The 20,126-nt window shown below is 35.2% G+C and overlaps 1 protein-coding gene and 1 pseudogene across 1 annotated transcript in view; one reads left to right on the plus strand and one right to left on the minus strand.

The window, feature by feature from the left end:
- Positions 1-1,789: 1,789 nt before the first annotated feature.
- LOC116157316 (U6 spliceosomal RNA) lies at positions 1,790-1,905 on the plus strand (annotated as a pseudogene).
- A 2,686-nt stretch (positions 1,906-4,591) lies between these two features.
- Positions 4,592-20,126, minus strand: part of TM9SF2 (transmembrane 9 superfamily member 2) — a 52,551-nt gene continuing 37,016 nt past the window's right edge. The window contains exons 11-17 of the mRNA XM_010980247.3: positions 19,222-19,341; positions 16,997-17,054; positions 14,688-14,847; positions 12,787-12,938; positions 11,584-11,695; positions 8,288-8,459; positions 4,592-5,281 (exon numbers count right to left, since the gene is read on the minus strand). Coding sequence (XP_010978549.1) covers positions 5,214-5,281; positions 8,288-8,459; positions 11,584-11,695; positions 12,787-12,938; positions 14,688-14,847; positions 16,997-17,054; positions 19,222-19,341 — 842 coding nt within the window. The 3' untranslated portion in view covers positions 4,592-5,213. The remainder of the gene's footprint in view (positions 5,282-8,287; positions 8,460-11,583; positions 11,696-12,786; positions 12,939-14,687; positions 14,848-16,996; positions 17,055-19,221; positions 19,342-20,126) is intronic.

The raw sequence follows: 20,126 nt of genomic DNA on the forward strand, positions 1-20,126 counted from the left end.
TTAATCATTTCCCCCCCAAATTTGACAGAAGTGTGGCAAGGAGGGCCATCTGTTTTGTTTGAATGAGAAATGACCCAGCATTCTGATTTCAATTAGCCTCTTTGTAGCTTTATGTTTAAGCTGGTTCCATGGGTAATAGTTCAAACTAAGTGTAGAGAGAAGCTGGCCAAGTTCTGCCAGTGCTGATTTGTTTTAACAACTGTCATCGAACATAGAACAAGTGTACAAGACAATGTTGCTGGATGTACATTAAAATGCAAAATTTTACAGAATCAAAATAGCACGTTCTGGAATCTGAGCACTAAACAAAATATTGAAATGGTGTCTTTACATTATTATACCAAACAATTTAAATATTTAAAATCAATCACATATCATTTAAATTCCTCGTTTCAATCAACAAATATAAATCTATTATATGCAAAGTCCTGTTATGCCCTGGGCCTGAACCAAAAATGACGTAAGCTGTGGTTCCTACCCTTGAAAAGTCTGTGATCTATTTGGAAGGATTAGCCTGCAAAGTTAAAACAGTAATTTGAGTAATATTCAGGACAATAATAGGGGAGCTGTCAAACATCAGTATTTTAAAAATTATTATGAGTTCTGAGGATGGGAAGAGAACATTTTAGTCAAAATTTTTACATGTGGAAGGGATCTGCTCATTAGTGGTAGAGCAGGACTGAAATACACCCCATCTGACCCCAACACTTGTGGCCCTTCCACATCACCTCTGCTCACCTTTACACACACACACCATGGGCAGGAGGCTTACAGAGGTGGGGGTACACCCTCTATAGTGGTCAAAGGTAACCCAGTGACACATCCCTGCCCTGATGAAGGCCATCACTCCTGTGGCTCTAGGGAAGCCAGCCTGAATCTCAGCTATAGTTGTCACCGCCTCCCAGGGTGTGTTTGTCAAAGACACCAGATCCCTGAGCCCCGATTCTGCACAGGTTGACTGCTCAGTTCTTTGATAGATTCATGTAATGGGTCTCAAGGAAGTCATAAGAACAGGATGGGGGAGGAGGGGCGTCATTTTTGATGGCAGCTAGTTTTGTGCAATCCCCGTAACAACTGATTCACATTTTCCCAGTGCACTCAAGTCTTCTCAGTTCTCACCTTTTGCTTTCTTGATGTCCTGAAAGAAGGTTCTGTGACCTCAGTTCTGCAGCTTCATCAGTTTCTCATCATGTCCCTCCTCAAGCGATTGGCAAAGTTCTCCAAAGCCACATCTTCCAGGGCAGAGGGGTCAGAAGGTGTCCTGAGGCCTGTGGTGATGGCCCAGAAAGGGGACCCTGCATAAGGGTCCTGGCTAAGTGGCAGTATCATGGGCTGGATTCTGAGTACCCAGCTCCTTCCACACAGGCACTGCTGAAGCAAGAAACAGGCAACTCTCCAGTGTGGTGAACCCAGCCCCATCTGCTTGGTTTACCACTTAACATGAGACAGCCCCAGTCAACACGCTGCAACACAACTTGTCTGCCTGAAGCATCAGCCAGAAAATCCTAATTCACACTACTGACTCACCTGCCTATGACTTTCTTTGATAATAATGCTAACCCCAAATCACCCAGCTTACATTTAGGAAGAAAATCAAGACTTGAATTCTATGTATACAATGCCATAGATCTTAAGGTTATCAATAAAAACTAGCTTTTAAAAAGGGAGTGCTAATCCTCCAATCTATCACTTTTAGACAAATTTTCAACACTTTTCAGGGAAATTAAAGACCAGTGATTATAGTGCTTTTTATTTACCATGGTCAAGACCATTCATGTGGCCTAGACTGCTTTTTGCTAAAAATATCCAAAGGACATGCTCCACTTTGGCAGCACATATACAGAGAAGATCAGCATGGCTCCCGCCAAGGATGACACACAAATTCACAAGGTGCTCCATATTACAAACAAAAACCCAAAGGAAAGAATAGCACTTTAAGGAGCATGTGTTTTCTTCTTTATAAAATAATTCATTATTAATGAGAATGTCAACTGTATCAGTGGGTCAAAGAATGAAAGGGAAAAAAGATAATCAAATGTAAGAACAAAGACATGAAGCTCAAATGAGCAGGCTGAAGGAATCCAGAATTTCAAAAGGTAGAAGAATGTGCAGAAACAATATTTTCTAGTGTTTAGACTGCAGATTACATAGTTAAGGAGATAAAAAATCAGTGGAAGGAAACAAGTTTGATTCTATCAAAGCATAAATATCTGAGAAAGCGTATCTTCTACATATGGGTCTCACTGTAGGTCATCATATATAGGAGAAAAATACAAATACAGAAAATACTTTCTTAATGATCTAAATTTACATATTAATGACATACCAGAATGTCCTGCTAGCCGTAGGAGGTAAGAAATTCATTCTGTTAACAGCAGTTACTTATTCTGTTCATTGAAAACAAAAAGCAGGCCTTTACAAAGCCTTCTAAAATGAATCACTTAAAGAACATCTTCCAGACCTGTAATGCTTTATAATTTTTAAAGTGGTTCATGACTCATGGCATTACATAATTTTAGCTAGGATATGTAAAAATATGAGGTATTGATACCACAAATTTAAGGTACTGGTAATTTTCAAGTTAAACATCAAATAGAACAAAGTAACCAGATGCTCATTTATGACCACATAGCAACTTCACAGAAGCTTCGTACCTCATATAGTATGATGCACACAGAAAGGTCTACATTCACAATTCCCCAGTCACTCCTTCCAACTAAAGCACTGCTTATATAGCACAAAGCTTAAAGTGCAAATGTTAAATAAATAGCATTATTAACCAAGATTACATATTGGCATTGCTTAGATATCACATCAGCCAAGCACAGGGACACTTAGAAAATGACATAACTAGGTAAATTCTGAAGTGACAAGAAAAGGAAAAAGGATTCAGAAGACCAGTGACTGCATTCCGTGTTTGTGGCACCATGGCAACCAAGATGAGTAAGACAGAGCCCCTGTCCCCAAAGGGCTTGTTCATAATCTTAGTCGGGGGAGGGGGCACAGACACCTGATAAATAACTGTGCATTGTGAAGTACGAAGGAAGATCTTTATTAATGAGGGTTCTTAAAAACCTTTCCAAACAGCTGAGCTTCTTTGGTTGTTTGAGCAACTGCGGTTATTTCAGAAGCAGGACTTCTACAAAGCTAGACCAGAAAAAGCCCTTTATCCTCCGTGAGCTGTAATTCACAATAGCTCAGAGAAGCCCAGTCACAGCGCTCAGACCACAGTGCAGCCCAAATGTTCTTTTCCCGGGGTGCACTCAAACTAAGGGAAAACGCCTCAGATCCTAACCACTCACCTCACAGGCTGTAACCAGGATGCTTTTTTCCTGGAGAACTCCCTGAACAAATCACGGCAGGTGACTCTTCGAGAAGTCATGATCAAAGCCTCAGAGAAGAGTCCGGCTCTTCCACTGCCCTTCTTACCTCTGGTCTTGCCATCCGTTTCACTGTCTCCTTCCTCATCCTTCCTCCCTCCTAAAGTCTTTTAATACTTTCAGTTTATTTTTCCAATTGCCTTTCCACAGCTTAAGTGTGAAATATGGTAAAAGTATAAAGAAAAAGAAAAGTTGTATCAAAAGAGTAAGTTAACTGTTTTGGAAACCACTAAGCTAATTGTTCACTGAAGGAAAAGAAAAATCGAAACTTAACTCTGACCAACAAAACTGGCCTAGTATCTAAATCCAGAGTTTTTTTAAATAAAATCTTTTCTTTGTTTAGTCAACCAGCCTATCTCATTGGTACTTTAATAGTATTATATATAAAAAACTAATATACTGCAAGAGACAGATAAATTTGAAAGGAGCTTTTCTATCTTAAACCATCTATGTAAGAAGTTAACTAGAGCTTGTTCACTCTTCAGAACGGATAGGCCAGTTTTTTTTTTTTTTTTTAATGTATAGCAACATAAAATCATTAAGAGCCCACCAACATCATATGAGTAACAGCTAGTAATTTTATAAGTTCTGCAAGTTTAATGACATTATCTGATTTCCTCTTGTAAGCTGCGAGCACTGAGCCCCTAAAATACAAGACATATATTCTCATACATATAAGCAGACTGTTTCTGAAATCATCCCAAACTTCTCTATTCCACATAAATGGATTTCAATTAGAGGAATGTGAAAGTTATTTCTTAACTCTAAGAAATAAAATTGTGCAATCCAAATTAAGACAGCATAATCATAAAGAGGAAGACTTGCTAGTCTTTGTCAATGTATATAGGTCATAAAAACCGATTTTTTTTAAAAAAAATCAAAAATACTGTATTTTGAAAAACAGGTCAAAAATATGAAATCCTTAATGGCAGTGCAGTAAGGCTCATATTAACTACTATATTTACATCACTTATCTGGCTAGATATACAAGACTGAAATTTCTGTTACTGCCTAATAGGGAATAATATAGTTTTGTTACAAAGCCCAGGAGATTGGAATTTCATTTAGATCAAAACTCATAAAAGTATTACACTAATAAAAATCAGTAAAACCTGATAAAATAGTATAAATCATTTTAAAACTCCATTGGTAAATAGACTTGTATTTACAGAATCTTTGTGAATATACAACAGGTAATGATGCAAAGAAGACATTTTTACAGTATTTATTAAGATAACAAATTTATAAATTGAAAGACTCAGAGGCACATAGTTTAAAAGGCCAATACCATGGGAATAATGAAGTCAACACAGAAAAGAAGATATGAACAGTTGCAACCTATACAAGATTTTTTTTAAAAGCCACATACCCCCAATACACATCATACGAATCATCCTTCAAAATTACCATGATAAAAAGTTATTTCCTTCAAAGAAAAATAATTCTTTCCACCTACCGAGCCTAGAAAATCCTATTTACAATGAACTGTCCTGTATTTATTTCATCAGTATTGTTTATCATGGCCTCCTCTATTTTGCCATTAGAAGTATTGAAAATTTTATAGCTACTGTATTTACAAATGCACATAGTATTTTAATTCGCTCTTCACTGAGGACAACTGAATACATACTTAATCAAATCACAATACAAATGTTTTAGTGTTGAGAACACATTTTGTGGGGACAGGTGTATTTGAAGAGGTGTGTTTAGAATTATACTGTTCTGAAAGATTACTAGGCCAATAAGTCTGATAAAACTCAAGGTAGTCACAAAAACAGGTCTTTGTTGATGAATTTAATTTATTTCTGTTTTAACTGGACACACTGGGCTTCTTCAGTCAACCTTCACCACACTGTATATTTTGGTGACAAACCAGAAGCATGCAAAGAAGCCAATCGTTCCTATGAAAGAAAAAAACAAAAATAAACTCCTTTTCAAAGGAAGCTTCACGATTTACACAAAAAATAGAGACTTAAAATGATTGGTTCCCTAAAAAAGTCACTAAACTATAAATTATTACCTACCAGGAATATACCACAGACCCATAAACTTTTTTGAAATATAGAGTACTACTACTACCAATCAAATTTCTTACAGAAATAGAAAAAACTTTACATACTGTAAGAACACCTAAGCTTTCTACAATACATACTCTTTTTCTTATTACAGGGAAGTGACTAAAATTAATAGATGAAAAGGATGCCAATTTTTCTTTCCTATTTAAGAATATTTTCTTACCACAAAATGGGAAACTACTATTTAATTAATTCAACATATGATATGACTAGTTTAAATATCAGAATATCAGATTCATAGAGTAACTACATGGGGGATGTCTTCTAAGTATCATAATAGAGAATAATCAGTTTTCAAAGAATTATAATAAAATAACTCAAAAAGATTTCACCAAGTATTAAAAGCCATACGATTGCGATAACAAAGATACACCTCCTCTGAAATGAGAGGTGGTGTGGTGCCAGAGGACACAGCATCTCTGTCATGAGCTGTCTATCATCTTTGGATTAGTCAACTTGGAATCTCCAAGCCCATTTCTTTATCTTAAACAGAGATAATTTTATTTGCCCTAGATGCCTCCACAGACTATAGAGTAAATGAGATGATTCATGAAAAAAATATATATCTTGATTTTCAGGCATTTTCATCACTCTAGATTCCAAAAAATCTGAACGCTAGACAGTTGACAAAAATGAGGCTCCAAGGGGTTAAGTAACTGGTAAGAAAAGACAAGAACTCAAAATCACTTTTTCTTTAAGTGTAATATTCTTTTAAACTGTACCATGCTTAGATTTACCAAACATAAATTCAGAGACTGTTTTGCAAGAGGATATATACTGAATTGTGAAACAGCTTAACACATTTTTAAAACCTCAGGCATACCATTTTTCTTCAGGATTACCCCCTGAGAAATAGTCAATAGGTAGGGGTACAGAAAATACAGAAGGGAGATTTTACATACCCCTTGAGGAAGATTTTAAACCTCATATATTTAGAGTTTCAATGGTTTTCATTACTGTTTTAAATGTAATACAAAGTATTAAAGGAGATTTTCTAAGTCAAGAGACTAAACATGAGATACTACTATGGAGTTATACATGTTATTACACTCACTCTTAAACCATACATGTATACACAAAGGACCTGTATTTGCAGGACACACAAATATACCTTTTGGATAGTCAAAGGTTCATTACTAAGGCTTGGGAAGAGCTTGGGGTTAATTTCAGAAAAGTAATGGTGAAAACATAAATATATTTAAACATCCTTACACTAAGCAAGAACTTCAAGATACTAGGAAAAGGTATTTTAAGATGAGAAAAAAAATGTACCATCATACTGGCAACATCAAGAAAGTTTATTTTGTCCTTAACAAAATACTTTTATTATTTTATTTTGTTCTTAATATGGAATAGATATAATGTACATACTAAACGTGGCATCTTTCCTTATGTGACAGAGTAATTCTTTTGTTTTATAAAATAGATTGACTTGAATAAAGTGGTGTCAGTTTGGAGTCCTGAAATAAATGGATGTACCCCACTTTAGAAAAATGCGAGACACTGAACGGGCTCAGCACTCCCATGTAGAGAACCTTTTCCACAAAGTGAAATTCACTAAAAGTTACTGGCTTCACTGCTTGATTCAATTTAATGTCATTCCAAAATTTAGGTTATAAAATTTATTTTACTGTAAACAAATGAAAATATGACACTTTAAAAATCAAGAACAATAAAGTTCAGATAATGGTTACATCATCATTATATCATATGCCTGGAAAAACTATAGACATTCACCAAGATCATTATTTTGTGTGTAGCAAGGAAGAAATTATTCTATATATGCATTTATGGACACAGATGCAGATGCATAAAAACAGTAACTCCTTGTTTCATAGGCTATGAGTGTTTTACAGACCATTTATTAAGATTTCTGGCTATGGAACTAAAGTTATCACACAGCACCAAAATATGTCTCCCCACTCCACCCTGCACACACACCCACCCCACTATGTCTGACCAAGGATCTAGAATACAGAACTGACCTGAGTGCCTGGAGCTCGTTACACACTGATATAGCCACAGGGGCACTTTAAAACCCTACCTAATTCTCTTAAATATTAACAGATCAGTAAAAAGTAGAAAAGCTCTAATTTTTAAAAAAGTTTTCTTCCTATTTGGCTCCTATATTCCCTCACACAGCATGCAACACAATCTTAGATAAAATTTTAGATGTACATTTTTGTGACAAAGGTTCCCTGATTTTCCTTTTTAGTTTAGCCATTCTGCAAATGCCAACCCATCACCCACAAGGCTCTGAGATACAGAAAACTTATCTAGGTGGACAGAGAAGATACGCATGTAAAAATACCAATATAAATCATACTATATCCCATTAGGTACTTGGATTTTAAAGTGGAGATATAAACTTGCAGTTTAAAACTCCTAGAATAAGGGATGTCCTATGATTATCTTTTCTTGATATCCTTTATTCCCTGTCTCATCTTGACTTCAACTGTCCAATTTCTACTTATTCCTACACTTAGGTACCTAGAGCTTTTTACTCTATTTCTGAAATGAGCAAAAAAAAGGCTGTTCTATTAAGAGATTAACAGGGGAAAACCCTGAGATGTACTGGTCCAGGTGCTCCTGTACGTTTAGCACAATAATGAACCCTGTTTTGTTTTCTTCCATTCGGTTCTGTTTTCTCACCTTCGGTTTACTGACACTCACCTCATTGCGGGGACAGACCAAACTACGCTTAGCTGCGCTGAGAAATAAATACAGGCTCACTGAGGAGCAGAAGCCTTCGTGGATTTTACAAAAGCAAAATAATTATAATTAATTTGCCTGAAAACTTATTAACTAAAAATAAATCATTCTAATTCTTACCTGTAAAAAGAAAGAAGATCAAAACCATTATCATGGTATAACCAAAGTACAGAATTGTACTTGCTGTTCCTGTTATTTGCAGTTTTGAAAAGAAGTAGTGTATTGCATATATTAAGAAATAAACTGCAGTAAAGCCACTAGTAAGGAATGAACGCCACTGCCAATGATAATCCTGGTGGAAAAGAAAAAATTAAAGATCAAGACTTACTTTCCAATTAATAGATAATATGTAGCAGAATAAAGTTATAAAGGAAACACAACTAAGTGAAATAGTCTACAAACCTAATTTTCACTATTGATTGCAGTCTCTTTCTCATACAGAACTTTGCCCACTTCCCTCCTCACTAAAGGTGCTGAAAAGTACCCCCTATCTTTGATGAAGCTAAAGACTGGCTGAAAATGTATGGAAAAATCTTAGGCAGTCAATGAATAATCAAGCATTAGGCTATATTTAAAATGTATGCTTCCCAAAAAGAAAAGAAATAAACAGCTTAGTTACATAATTCAAAATTACTACTACTTATCTCATGTTCTAGTCAACTCTATATATTAGGAAGAAGATTATTCTATTAAGACCTGGCTGAAACCCATTTTTAGCTATTACTAACATAATTTAAATAAGGTACATTTTATTTTTTTCTATTTTATTTTATTTATTTTAATTTTATTTTGAGTTATAATCAGTTTACAATGTTGTGTCAATTTCCAGTGTAGAGCACAATTTTTCAGTTATACATAAACATACATATATTCATTGTCGTATTTTTCACCATGAGCTGCCACCAGATCTTGTATATATTTCCCTGTGCTATATAAATAAGGTACATTTTAAAAACAGCTTTTCTTACTTTTACAGAGTGACTTATAGCTTAGTAGGAGATTTTACAAAAGAAAATATTTCACTATCTTGTCTACCCTTTGGAATATGTGAAAAATAAATATATTTTAAAAGCTATTAAGATTAGAAAATCCTAAAGAATCCACACACAAAACTACTATAGCTAATAGATGAATTCAGCAAAGTTGTAGGGTATAAGGTCAATATGAAAATCAGTGTTTTCACACACTGGCAATGAATGATCCAGAATAGGAAGTTTAAAAAATTATTCCATTTATAACGGCATCCAAAAGAGTAAAATGTCTAGGAATAAACTTAACCAAGGAGGTGAAAGACTTGTACACTGAAAACTATAAAACACTGCTAAAAGAAATTAAAGAAGATTTAAATAAACAGAAAGACATCTGTTTTCATGGATTAGACTTAATATTATTAAAATGGCAAAACCCTCCAAAGTGATCTGCAGATTCAATTCAATCCCTATCAAAATTCCAACAGCTTTTTTTTTTTTTGCAAAAATGGAAAAGCTAATACTCAAATTTATATGAAATTGCAAGGACCCCTGAGGAGCCAAAATAATCTTCAAAAAGAAGAATAAAGTGGGAAAACTTACTCTTCCTAGTTTCAAAATTTACTACAAAGCCATGGTAATCAAAACAGTGTGGCACTGGCAGAACAGCATATATACCACTGGAATAGAAATGAGAATCCAGAGATAAACCCATACATCTATGGCCAATGGATTTTCAACAAGGTTGCAGAGACCATTCAATGAGGAAAGAATAGTCTCTTCAACTAAAAGTGTTGGGAAAACTGGATATGCACATGCAAAAGAATAAAGCTGGACCTCTAACTAATACCACATATAAATATTAATTTAAAATGGATCAATGATCTGAAATTACACACTTAGGAGAAAACATGAAGCTAAATCTTCATGACATTGGATTTAAGCAATGAATTCTTATCTACGGCAACAAAAGAAAAAAATCAGACTTCATCAAAATTAAAACCTTTTGTCCAAAAGACAGCACCAAGGAAGTGAAAAAATAACCTATAGAATGGGAGAAAAGATATGCAAATCATGTATCTGATAAAGGTCTAGTAAGGAGAATATATAAAGAAATCTTATAGTTCAACAAAAAGATAAACAACCCTACTTATAAATGGGCAAAGGAATCGAATGGCTATTTCACCAAACAAGATACACAAGAAGAGATGCTCATCATCATTAGTCACTGGGGAAACAAAAATCAAAACCATTTAACATCTACTAGGATGGCTATAATTTAAAACAACAGAAAATAGCAAGTATTGACAAGGATGTGGAGAAATTGGAGCCCTTGTTCATTGCTGGTAGGAATGTAAAATGGCACAACCACTGTGGAAAACAATTTGATGGTTCTCCAAAAAGTTAAACAAAGAATTACTATATGACTCGGCAATTCCACTCTCACATATATACACAAAAGAACTGAAAACAGGTACTCAAACAAATATTTGTACATGAATGTTTATAGCAGAACTATTCACAACAGCTAGGAGATAGAAACAAAACTGATGTCCATCAATGAACGAATAGATAGACAAACTGGTGTATATCTATGCAATGGAATATTATTCAGCTATAAAAAGGAACGAAGCACTGACACGTGTTCCAATGTGATGAATCTTAAAATATTCTGCTAAGTGAAGAAAGTCAGGCACAAAAGGCTACACATATCATATAAATCCATTTATATGAAATATCCAGAATAGATAAATCTGTAGCAGATTGATAGTTGTTTGGGTCTGGAGGGGAGAGAGGAATGGGAAGTAACTGCTTGATGGGTATGGGATTTTTTAAAGGGGTGATGATAATATTTTGGAGGAGATGGTGGTTGCACAACACTGTACATGTAGCAAGTGCCACTGAACTGTTCACTTTAAACTGGCTGATTTTATGCTATGTGACTGTAATCTCAAATTTTTAAAAAAGTATCTCAAATTTAACAAAGTTAGATTTTATCTTCTGTACAGAAGATAACTATAAAAGAATTATTTAACACAATGTAAATCTTTAAAAGTCAATTCTACCTATCACCGAAGGACCCCATCATTTTGCCATGTTGCCATGAATATAACTCATTACAATGTAATCACTGAAATGTTTTAATAAGATTTTCCACTTAAAATTTTAAAGTTAGTTAAAAACTAAAAAATGAAAATTCAGCATAATATGCTATTCTCAGGAAATTAACATTTTGAAGTTAAGCTCTAAATAAATATACTGAACTGGAATACTACCTTAAATCAATCTTAAAGAAGGTTAAATTTGGTTTAGGAATACAGGTCAATTTTTACCTTAATAGCACATATTTACAGGAATTACTTCAATTAACAGTATTCAAAGTTGCCTTATGCCAAAATTATAAATACTGTCTATGAATTAACATAAGTGAATATTGTTAATACATACCTCTGCACATAGGTGGAAATAGCAAAGAAGTATAGTTGCCTCAGAACAGGTAATAACTAAGATGATAAATACCAGGAACAAGAAACCAAACATGTAATACATCTGGTGTGACCTATAATCAAACATGTCAAGGTAAGCTATAAATATTTTCTCTTTTGACACAGCAAATGACACATTTTCACATTTTTCTTAAACTGAAAATGTCTGCTTTTCCCCCCCAATGAATCAAAGACAAATTCTCATAGGTTTAGAGAGTGACGGGGTGGGGGTGGAGCAAGGGGAGTAGGGGTACATCAATGTCATTGGACTTTGTCTTCCTATTCAGGTAGAACCTGAAACTCTTCATTCAAATGTGCTTAGTCTGCCTGTCTACTAGTGAGTCCGACAAATTTGATTAAAAAATTAGCAGAAAGGCAGAGCCAAATTAAGAAAAGATTACATCTGGTACATATTGTTTCTTCTCATATATAATAAAATCATTTGAATTTGGAAAATATGCTAATAATCAGGAAGGAAACATAGGTTCTAATCACTACAAGGCTCAAACTTAGTTCTGACTTTATGCTACCTGGAACCTCGGTACTTTCTGTAACATATGTCAGTGTGATTAAATAAATATAATATACCGCAGTGTATAGACCCTAACAGAGTGGCTCAAAATTACCACTAGGAGTTTCTCTGTGCGAACAAGAAATCAAAGAATGAAGGGATCTTGGGATAAGAAATGACTTTGAAGGTCATCAAGCTCAACCCTTCCTCCAATGCTTGCTTGGATTTCCACTATCAAGAGCTCAGAGCATCTTTTTTGAAGCAGTACAGATTACTTATTTAAAAACATAGCTTTGGAGAGACTTGGGTTTATTTTTTGTCACACGGTAGCTGTGTGACACAGGCAAATTACTTAAAATCCAACACTTCATTTTTCACCTCTGTAAAATGGGGTAATACCCACCTCACAGAGGTCTGAGAATCAGGTGAGAATTAAGTAAGAGTAAGAAATAATAAGCCCTTGATTAATAGTAACTTATCACAATTATTCTTTCCCACATGGAAAAGATAAAATAACCTTTCGTCTCTTAAGATTTCTGATTATTGGAAAACAGCTTACATTTATAAGATATAAATAGTAATCCATATAAACAAAAAGAGAAAGCCAGTACATGGAATGGTAATGGGAATAAGAGGACTTAGTCCTCAGCTTACCAAATACTATTCAGAATGAAGAAAAGCTGTATAAAGATGCATCCGAAGGGCAAAATCCCTCCCATGATAATACCAGGCAACGGCTTTGTGTAGAAGGACTGTTCAGGAATCTGACGTGGAATCTGATTGGTTCGAACTGGGTGTTCAATGGCCTTCATTAAAAAACGAAAGAAAGGATTCATAACTACGTACCTATTTTAAAAATTCTTCTCTGTACTAGATTAGTTGCCAGCTTTCTCTCAGCTTCCATGCTGACAATAACGGCAATAAAAATCTACTTAAGTCATCAAAGTGAGATTTGTAATTAGAAGCAACAAACCAGATATCATCAGGTATAATATTCAGTCTGTCTACAGGAATGAGCTACCACTGTGTCCCGCAGTGATCCGATGACTAATGGCGCTAGACAAAGTGAGAAACACACAGGAGGTAATATAGTGCTCAGAAAATAGTAGTTGATAAAAAGGAAGAATTAGGTTTTTTCTTTTAATTATATACTTACTGTAAGAAATCAGGTGGTTCTGAAATTGTCAATGTATTTTTTTTTGGAGATGGACGTCATCTTTATTAAAATTGCTCAATTTTACTAAGACTTTAGAACACAAAGAAGATAATGAATGGCTATATGAAGGCTGATGACCATAAGTTATTGGTGATGTTCTCAATTATTCTCAATTTCATAACACATGAACATGGTAGTATAAAAACAACTGGAACCTAAAGTACCTAAACACCATTATATGAAGGGAAAAAAAGAGTACATATGTAGCAATTCATCTTCTTGCAAAAAAAGTTCAAAAATATACTTCTATAGTTTTTGTAATGATATATCAAAATTTGAAACATGGTATTCTGAGATTTTACTTCTGTGGACTAGATTATTTTACATGTGTATATATATATATGTGTGTGTACACAGGCAGAGAATCATATTGATCTTCAATTTTTATATTTTTAGAGTTTTAAGTCCTTATCTAACCTTTGTAATTAAAAAAATTTCAAACCATGTCAGTGTACTATTATGCTATATAGATTTTTAACCATAAATTAAATAAAATGGCAAAGAACTGAAAACCCTTTCAGTGGCCTGCCATGGTAGGCGCACTGGAGACCATGAAACCTCCTGAAAGCCAAAGCAGGTAGTTTTTTCCAGGGTACTGCAGGTCCCCTCACAAACTGTACCAGAACACATAATTTCTTTTAACCTTGTGGACTGGATATTTTCAGAGAAGAGCAAAGATAGAGAAGTGGAGTGACAGAAGGACAATGGAGAATAAATTCCCATTTTCCTCTTAGCCTGAAGGCAGAAGGCGGCAGCAGAGGTGGAGACAGACAGATGAGAGGGAGGGAAGGCGCCTTAATTATAATCTTTCTTAAAATCAAGTATTAGCAGGAAAGCATATGAAATTTATTCTAAAGCTATGTTTTAAAAAAATTGTTACTCTCACTGTACAGTCACTTTTCTTACAGCTTCACTTCCTAACCCATACTCTGTTTTATCCTGGTTACTCAGTTTAAGTAATATAGACTAGGAACTCTTTTACTCATAAGAAAAAAAAATGTACTTTGTAGGTTAAAAAAAAGTAGTATTTTATTTTTAATGTAAAAAACTCAAAGTTTTCATTAGTTTAAATTATCATTTAATTTCCTATTAATCTATTTTGATTCCCATTTACTTAGAAAACTTTGAAATCTAAGTTTGTATCCATAACCTCTCTCTACCAGTCTTCTGAGTACTATTTTAAGAATGACTACAATGAAACTAAGAAGTCATCAATTTTCTGTGAAATCCAGATCCCAAAGGCACAGCTTATATCTTTTAGACACATATCTTCTAAGGTGGCATATGCTAACTACCACAGTTGAAATTCATTTAAATAAGTTAACACCCCAAAACTCACATTCTTCTTAAAACCAAAGTATGCACCAATAAATGTCAGAGGTACAGATATGCAGAACCAGAGAGCCAATATGGCAACCAACGTCCCAAAAGGAATGGCTGCTGAAGATCCTTCTCCCCAGAGAATCAGATTCATTATAAAGAAGTCAGCAAACACAATCCTGAAAGACACAATAGGCTTTTGGGTAAAACCTGAGGAAGAAGTAAAATAACACAGTAGCAATCATACGAAGTTAATATCACAATTTCTGTGTTATGCACAAGGGAAGTGGAACTGCTGAGTCATAGGGTATGTGAATTAAAAACCTTAGTAGAAACGGCCAAATTGCTCTTCAGGTTGGTTTTGCCTGACTTAAAACTCCTACCACCAGCTTATGAAATTTACCTTTTCACATATTTTCCTCATGCTTAGGATTGTCAAATGTGTTGTTTTAATTTGCATTTCCTCTTGACAACTGCAGCTGAGCATCCTGTGTTTGCTGGCTTTTTAGGTTTTACCTTCGGTGACTTGCTGGTTACATCCACTTCTCATTTTTCATTTGGGTTGCAGGATTTTTGCAAAATCACATATGTGAGCTATTTATATACTCCAGCAACTAATTGTTAAATATTTTTCTTTTAGTTTATGGCTTTTTATGAACTCAAATATCCAAATGTGTGTACTTAGTTCCTTTCAGTCTTTTTCCTATGAGTACATTTTTAAAAACATGGCTGTAATAATACTATAATCACTTCTAGAGACCCCACAGTTTTAATGTTATCAGAGTCATCACTAAAATATTATATTTTCTATTGGTGATATTCATGATCTTTAAATGTCTCTAGTGCTTCATCACTGAATGACATTGGTTTTGAATTAGAGAAAGATTTTTATTAATATAAGGAAGCATTTCTCTCTGCATTAAATTTTTTTCAAATCTGGAAACAATCAAATGCCATTGTGTCTACTAAAATAATTATATGCAGGTGCTCATTTATAAAAAATTATATGCAGGTGGTTATTTATTTATTTATAAAAATGGTATGAGCCGATTTCACATTACCAAATGATCCTTTTTGTCCTAGGAGGACACCAATACCCTTTGCCCTGGGGAACTGGGTTCTTGGCTCTTCTCTCTCTCTCTCTACTTACCCCACCATCCCACTGGTGAGCACCTATTTTTAAGGGTGGGATGAAGGTGATAAATCAGGTTTGATCAGAGATGTAAAAGAACTAGCACAGGAAAATTTCTATAAAGCCAAAAAAGGAAGGAGTTTCAAGGAGAGGGTATCCCAATATTAGACAATCTAAAGAGGTAAAGACAGAGAAAATGGTTTCCAGATTTGAAAATGGGAACATCATTGGTAACCTTAGAGAGAAGTTCACAAAAGTAATGGGGGAAAAAGAGTATTTGTAGGAATGAGATGAAACACTTGAACAGAACACAGAGAAAGGGAGAAATGGAGTATGTCACAGAGTAGTGGGGGATGTTTGAAAGGCAAGATTCCTAAGGAAATCATGGCTGACAGGCTTGGTAAGGAGGGACACTTCTTGAATTGACAGTAGAGGGAAAGAAGACAATGGATATCGCTTGAGAAAAGCATAAAACTTTGAATACAACATGAATGGCTGAGAGGCCTATGAATCTTCAATGGAGGTGAAAAATCTGAGACTATTTATCCTAATTATGTATAAAAATCCCAGCTATTGTCATTCTTTCATTTCTAGCCTGCAAATGGAACAGTCTTGGCTTCTGGATTTAACACTTGGCTGTCTTTATTGCTGTTCATTGTTCAGAGGCCAGTTCTTGCCCACCAGAAATCTGTGAGCTGGGGTTAAACTGGGTTCTAGTTCCGAGACCAGACACACATCAGATACTTAATATCAGAAGCTATCTTCCAAAGAGTCACGGCTGTTTTGTTTTTGTAATGTAGTGGCTGCTTTTTTTCTTTTTGGTACATGTTACTCTACTTACTGGAATACTCTAAAAAATCTGAAAATGTATGCTTGCCTCAACTATCTTTAGGTGAGGATTCTTCTCTGTGATTAGGTCAAAAGCTTTCTATGCAGCCTTACATGACAACATGCCAGACTAAGAAACAGGCTTTTAAGGAAAGGAATATAAAAAATTATCGTGTCTAAAAGTACTTCTTCCAGATGAGGCATGCAGTAGTCATTCTGCAAATGTTTATTAAATATTCAGCTTTTTAAAATTAAATTCATTTTCTTGGGTACAGGGTTTAGAGACAGAAAAGATTACACTTACGGAATAGAAAATTTGGGAACTAAATAGGACTGTTAAGAAAGCTATTAATGAAAAATTCACTTACCCAGGACAAAGAAATGATGTTAATAAAACGTTTGTTTTCCACTTCTCACCTCCAAAGGCTGTAGAAGAAAACAGAAGTGGCATAACATAGACTTTTCTTCAAAGCAAACTAAATATCCAAACTCAAAGTCTGATATTGGACAAACTGACAGCACTGGGTGCCAACTCCTAAATACGACACTAGCAAATGTCCTAATATTCCCTAATCAAATGATCCAACTCAGACATGCACACCACAGGACTGCCTTGGATAAGTCCTGCTCTAGAGATTTTTGCTTCAGCATAAAATAAATCTAGTATCAAAGGAAAGTTACCCAGACCAGTTCTTCTTTTCTAATCTTTTTTTTTTTTTAACTTCAAAACAAAATAAACCCTTAAATTCTAACCCAGTTTCAATTAATGTGCCTAGGTGGGAAAAGGGCACACTGGAGATTCTCGTTTATCTTGAGGTCAATTTCAGAATTTGTTATAAAACTAGAAATCCTCATGCCTGACATGCACACATTTAAATGTTCATAGTAAGTCTGAATCTCCAGGAGGCCTCCAGCATTACAGTTTCTGGTGGGGCGTCGGTGGGGCTGGGGCGCTTAGTGTGTAGGACCAGGTGACTAAGAAGAATAGAAGAGTTACTGGCAGCCGCTTGACAAAACAAATTTATTTAAGAATTTTTTACTCTCTTTTGCCTCTCTCTAATTTTCCTTCGCACTTTAAAAAACAATTAAAAACTTAAGTGCATAGAGTAAAAAACAGAAGTACTTTTCTGCTCCAGTTTAAAAGTTGGAGATAAAACTGGCTGAGATCTGAAAGCAGCTTTGATTTTTAAAAAAAGTTTTAACATAATTTATAAGCAAGTTTAAGTACCACTTGCCATAAAAGAAAACACTAAATTATTTATATATGATTTGAATCCACGGAATTATTGATAAACAGACTATTGTAAAATTATGACTTTGGGTTTAATACAATTTCAATCAAAATCCAAATAATATTTTTTGAAACATTAAAAATGATTCTATGAAATAAATAAAGCATTTATGACTAGGACCACGTGATGGTACTTCTCAAAATGTTCTGCCTGATTAATATGCCACTTAATCCGCAGCTAGGAGATCTGAAGGATGGAGAGGAGATACAGTGAGAGAGGTACATTTGCTGGGGTGGGAGGATGGATCAGAACTCAGCAGAGGAAACAGCATGTGGGAAGGTCCTCAGGCAGGTGTGAAGGTACATAGCTTCACTGAGGAACTGAAAGAAAGCCAAAGCCAGTGTAGCAGAAAGAGTGAGAAGGGGAAGCATGGTCAGGCAGGTGGGGTTGAACCGTATTTCATATGTGTTAGAATATATATGACCACCCTAATCCTATGTCCTTTAGTAAAGAAAGAAAAAAAGAACTTTTGACAAAATTCACAGAAATTAAACACTCAAACACACACACATGCATAAAGAACTTCACATACTCTGTATCTCTGGCAAAGTCTAACTAATATTTCTATTTGGGGTTGAGTCTAGCCAACCACACCCTAAAGCCCCCTACGTAACTGTACTATGTTTTAGCTCAAACCCTATTCCTATCAGAAGACCTTGGGAAACCTAGCCCTGTGTCATCATCCCCTTGGCATTTTAAATCAGATTACCTATGGTACTGTCTCAACTGGACTACAGGATTCCTAAGCAGGGCAAACTTTGGCATTCACTGACCCTGGCAAAGCTGCTTTCGAAGTCACCTAGCATATTCCATCCTTTCTGTGGCCCTGATGCTTTTTTTCACGGAACATTATTTTACTTTTGGAAGAGAATGCAATTAATCATGCTACAAAAGTAAAATAGTCAGAAATATTTTATAATATTAAATTGATATAAATACAACCTCTCTTACATAAGGTATTCGTGTACACACTACTTGTTTTAGTGAATAAATCAGTGATATTAATTCGTATACTTTCTTCCTTTATTAGTCTGTTTTTTTATTAGTATGTGTGTTTAGTCAAAACTTAAGGAGAGAGGGGACGATGGATAAGCAGCCTCTGTATTTGCTTATCCCACTGCTGAAGCATGTGTGAACATGCAATCCTAGGGGTCGTCATCCACTTCACAAGCACCTTTAATGAGGACGCACACCTATAATGCATATTGTTTAAAGAGCACCAACTATGGGACACAAAGGCTTAGACACCTGACGCAGATCAGATTCCGGATCTGACACCCAGCAGGGTGGCTTTCACTTACACTTATAGAATCTGGCGGCGACATAGCCTGCAGGAGTGCCCAGCAGCACCCATAAGACGACAGCACAAGTCATCAGTGCTCCTCTGTTGGCAGGTGACAGAAAGCCCAGGCAAGCGAAAACTGAAAAGCAAGTAATTTAAAGTTACAAATTTTATTACTGTTTCCTTTGACATGAAGTGATAGAAGACCCTTCTCATTTTTAACAGTAAACTAAATACAACTTCATGAAAATACACAATTTTACCAGCAGCCACACTGAGTCTTAGTAATATTCAAGGCCCTGCGTCCACAGGATCCCACATAAGACATGCTCCAATTTGGAACTTTCTTGTCAGGAGCCACAAGACCTCACCTTTCCTGTTATTGGGGAGACTGACTCGATGCTCGTGTGCTTTCAGCTCTTCCGAGATTTAAGTACAGTTTTAAAAAATTAACATCAATTAAAATTTTCCCATTATAAAATATTCTCACTTTCTATTCCTTTTAAAAACAATACTGAGTCCTCTGGGGTACAAAAAAAAATCTTACAACATTCAAACATAAGAGACAAGACAGAATCTAATCAAACAACAAAATAGGGCAAAAAAGATTTCATAGAACCACTAGCTTTCTGAACACACGTTACTGAAGGATTTGGTCAATGACGAGAAAATTCTGGCTCCTACCCCTTATTCAGCTAGTTAGTTTTATTTGTTCTTCCCTATATAACCCTCCCAACTAACAAGAAGAAAAATGCTATATTTATAACAATTTCTAGCTTTAAACTAGAAGTCAGAAGTTATGACTTTCTCAGAAAGAAATCCAAGAACAGATGCAGATGACTTTCTAATCCCAGGAGCACCAAGTTTCCAGTGTTTCCTCCTGGGTGTACATAACCAAGCACCCTTATACACCTGTGCACACCT

Source organism: Camelus dromedarius, chromosome 13, assembly GCF_036321535.1.
Source record: "Camelus dromedarius isolate mCamDro1 chromosome 13, mCamDro1.pat, whole genome shotgun sequence".
Taxonomy (NCBI): Eukaryota; Metazoa; Chordata; class Mammalia; order Artiodactyla; family Camelidae; genus Camelus; species Camelus dromedarius.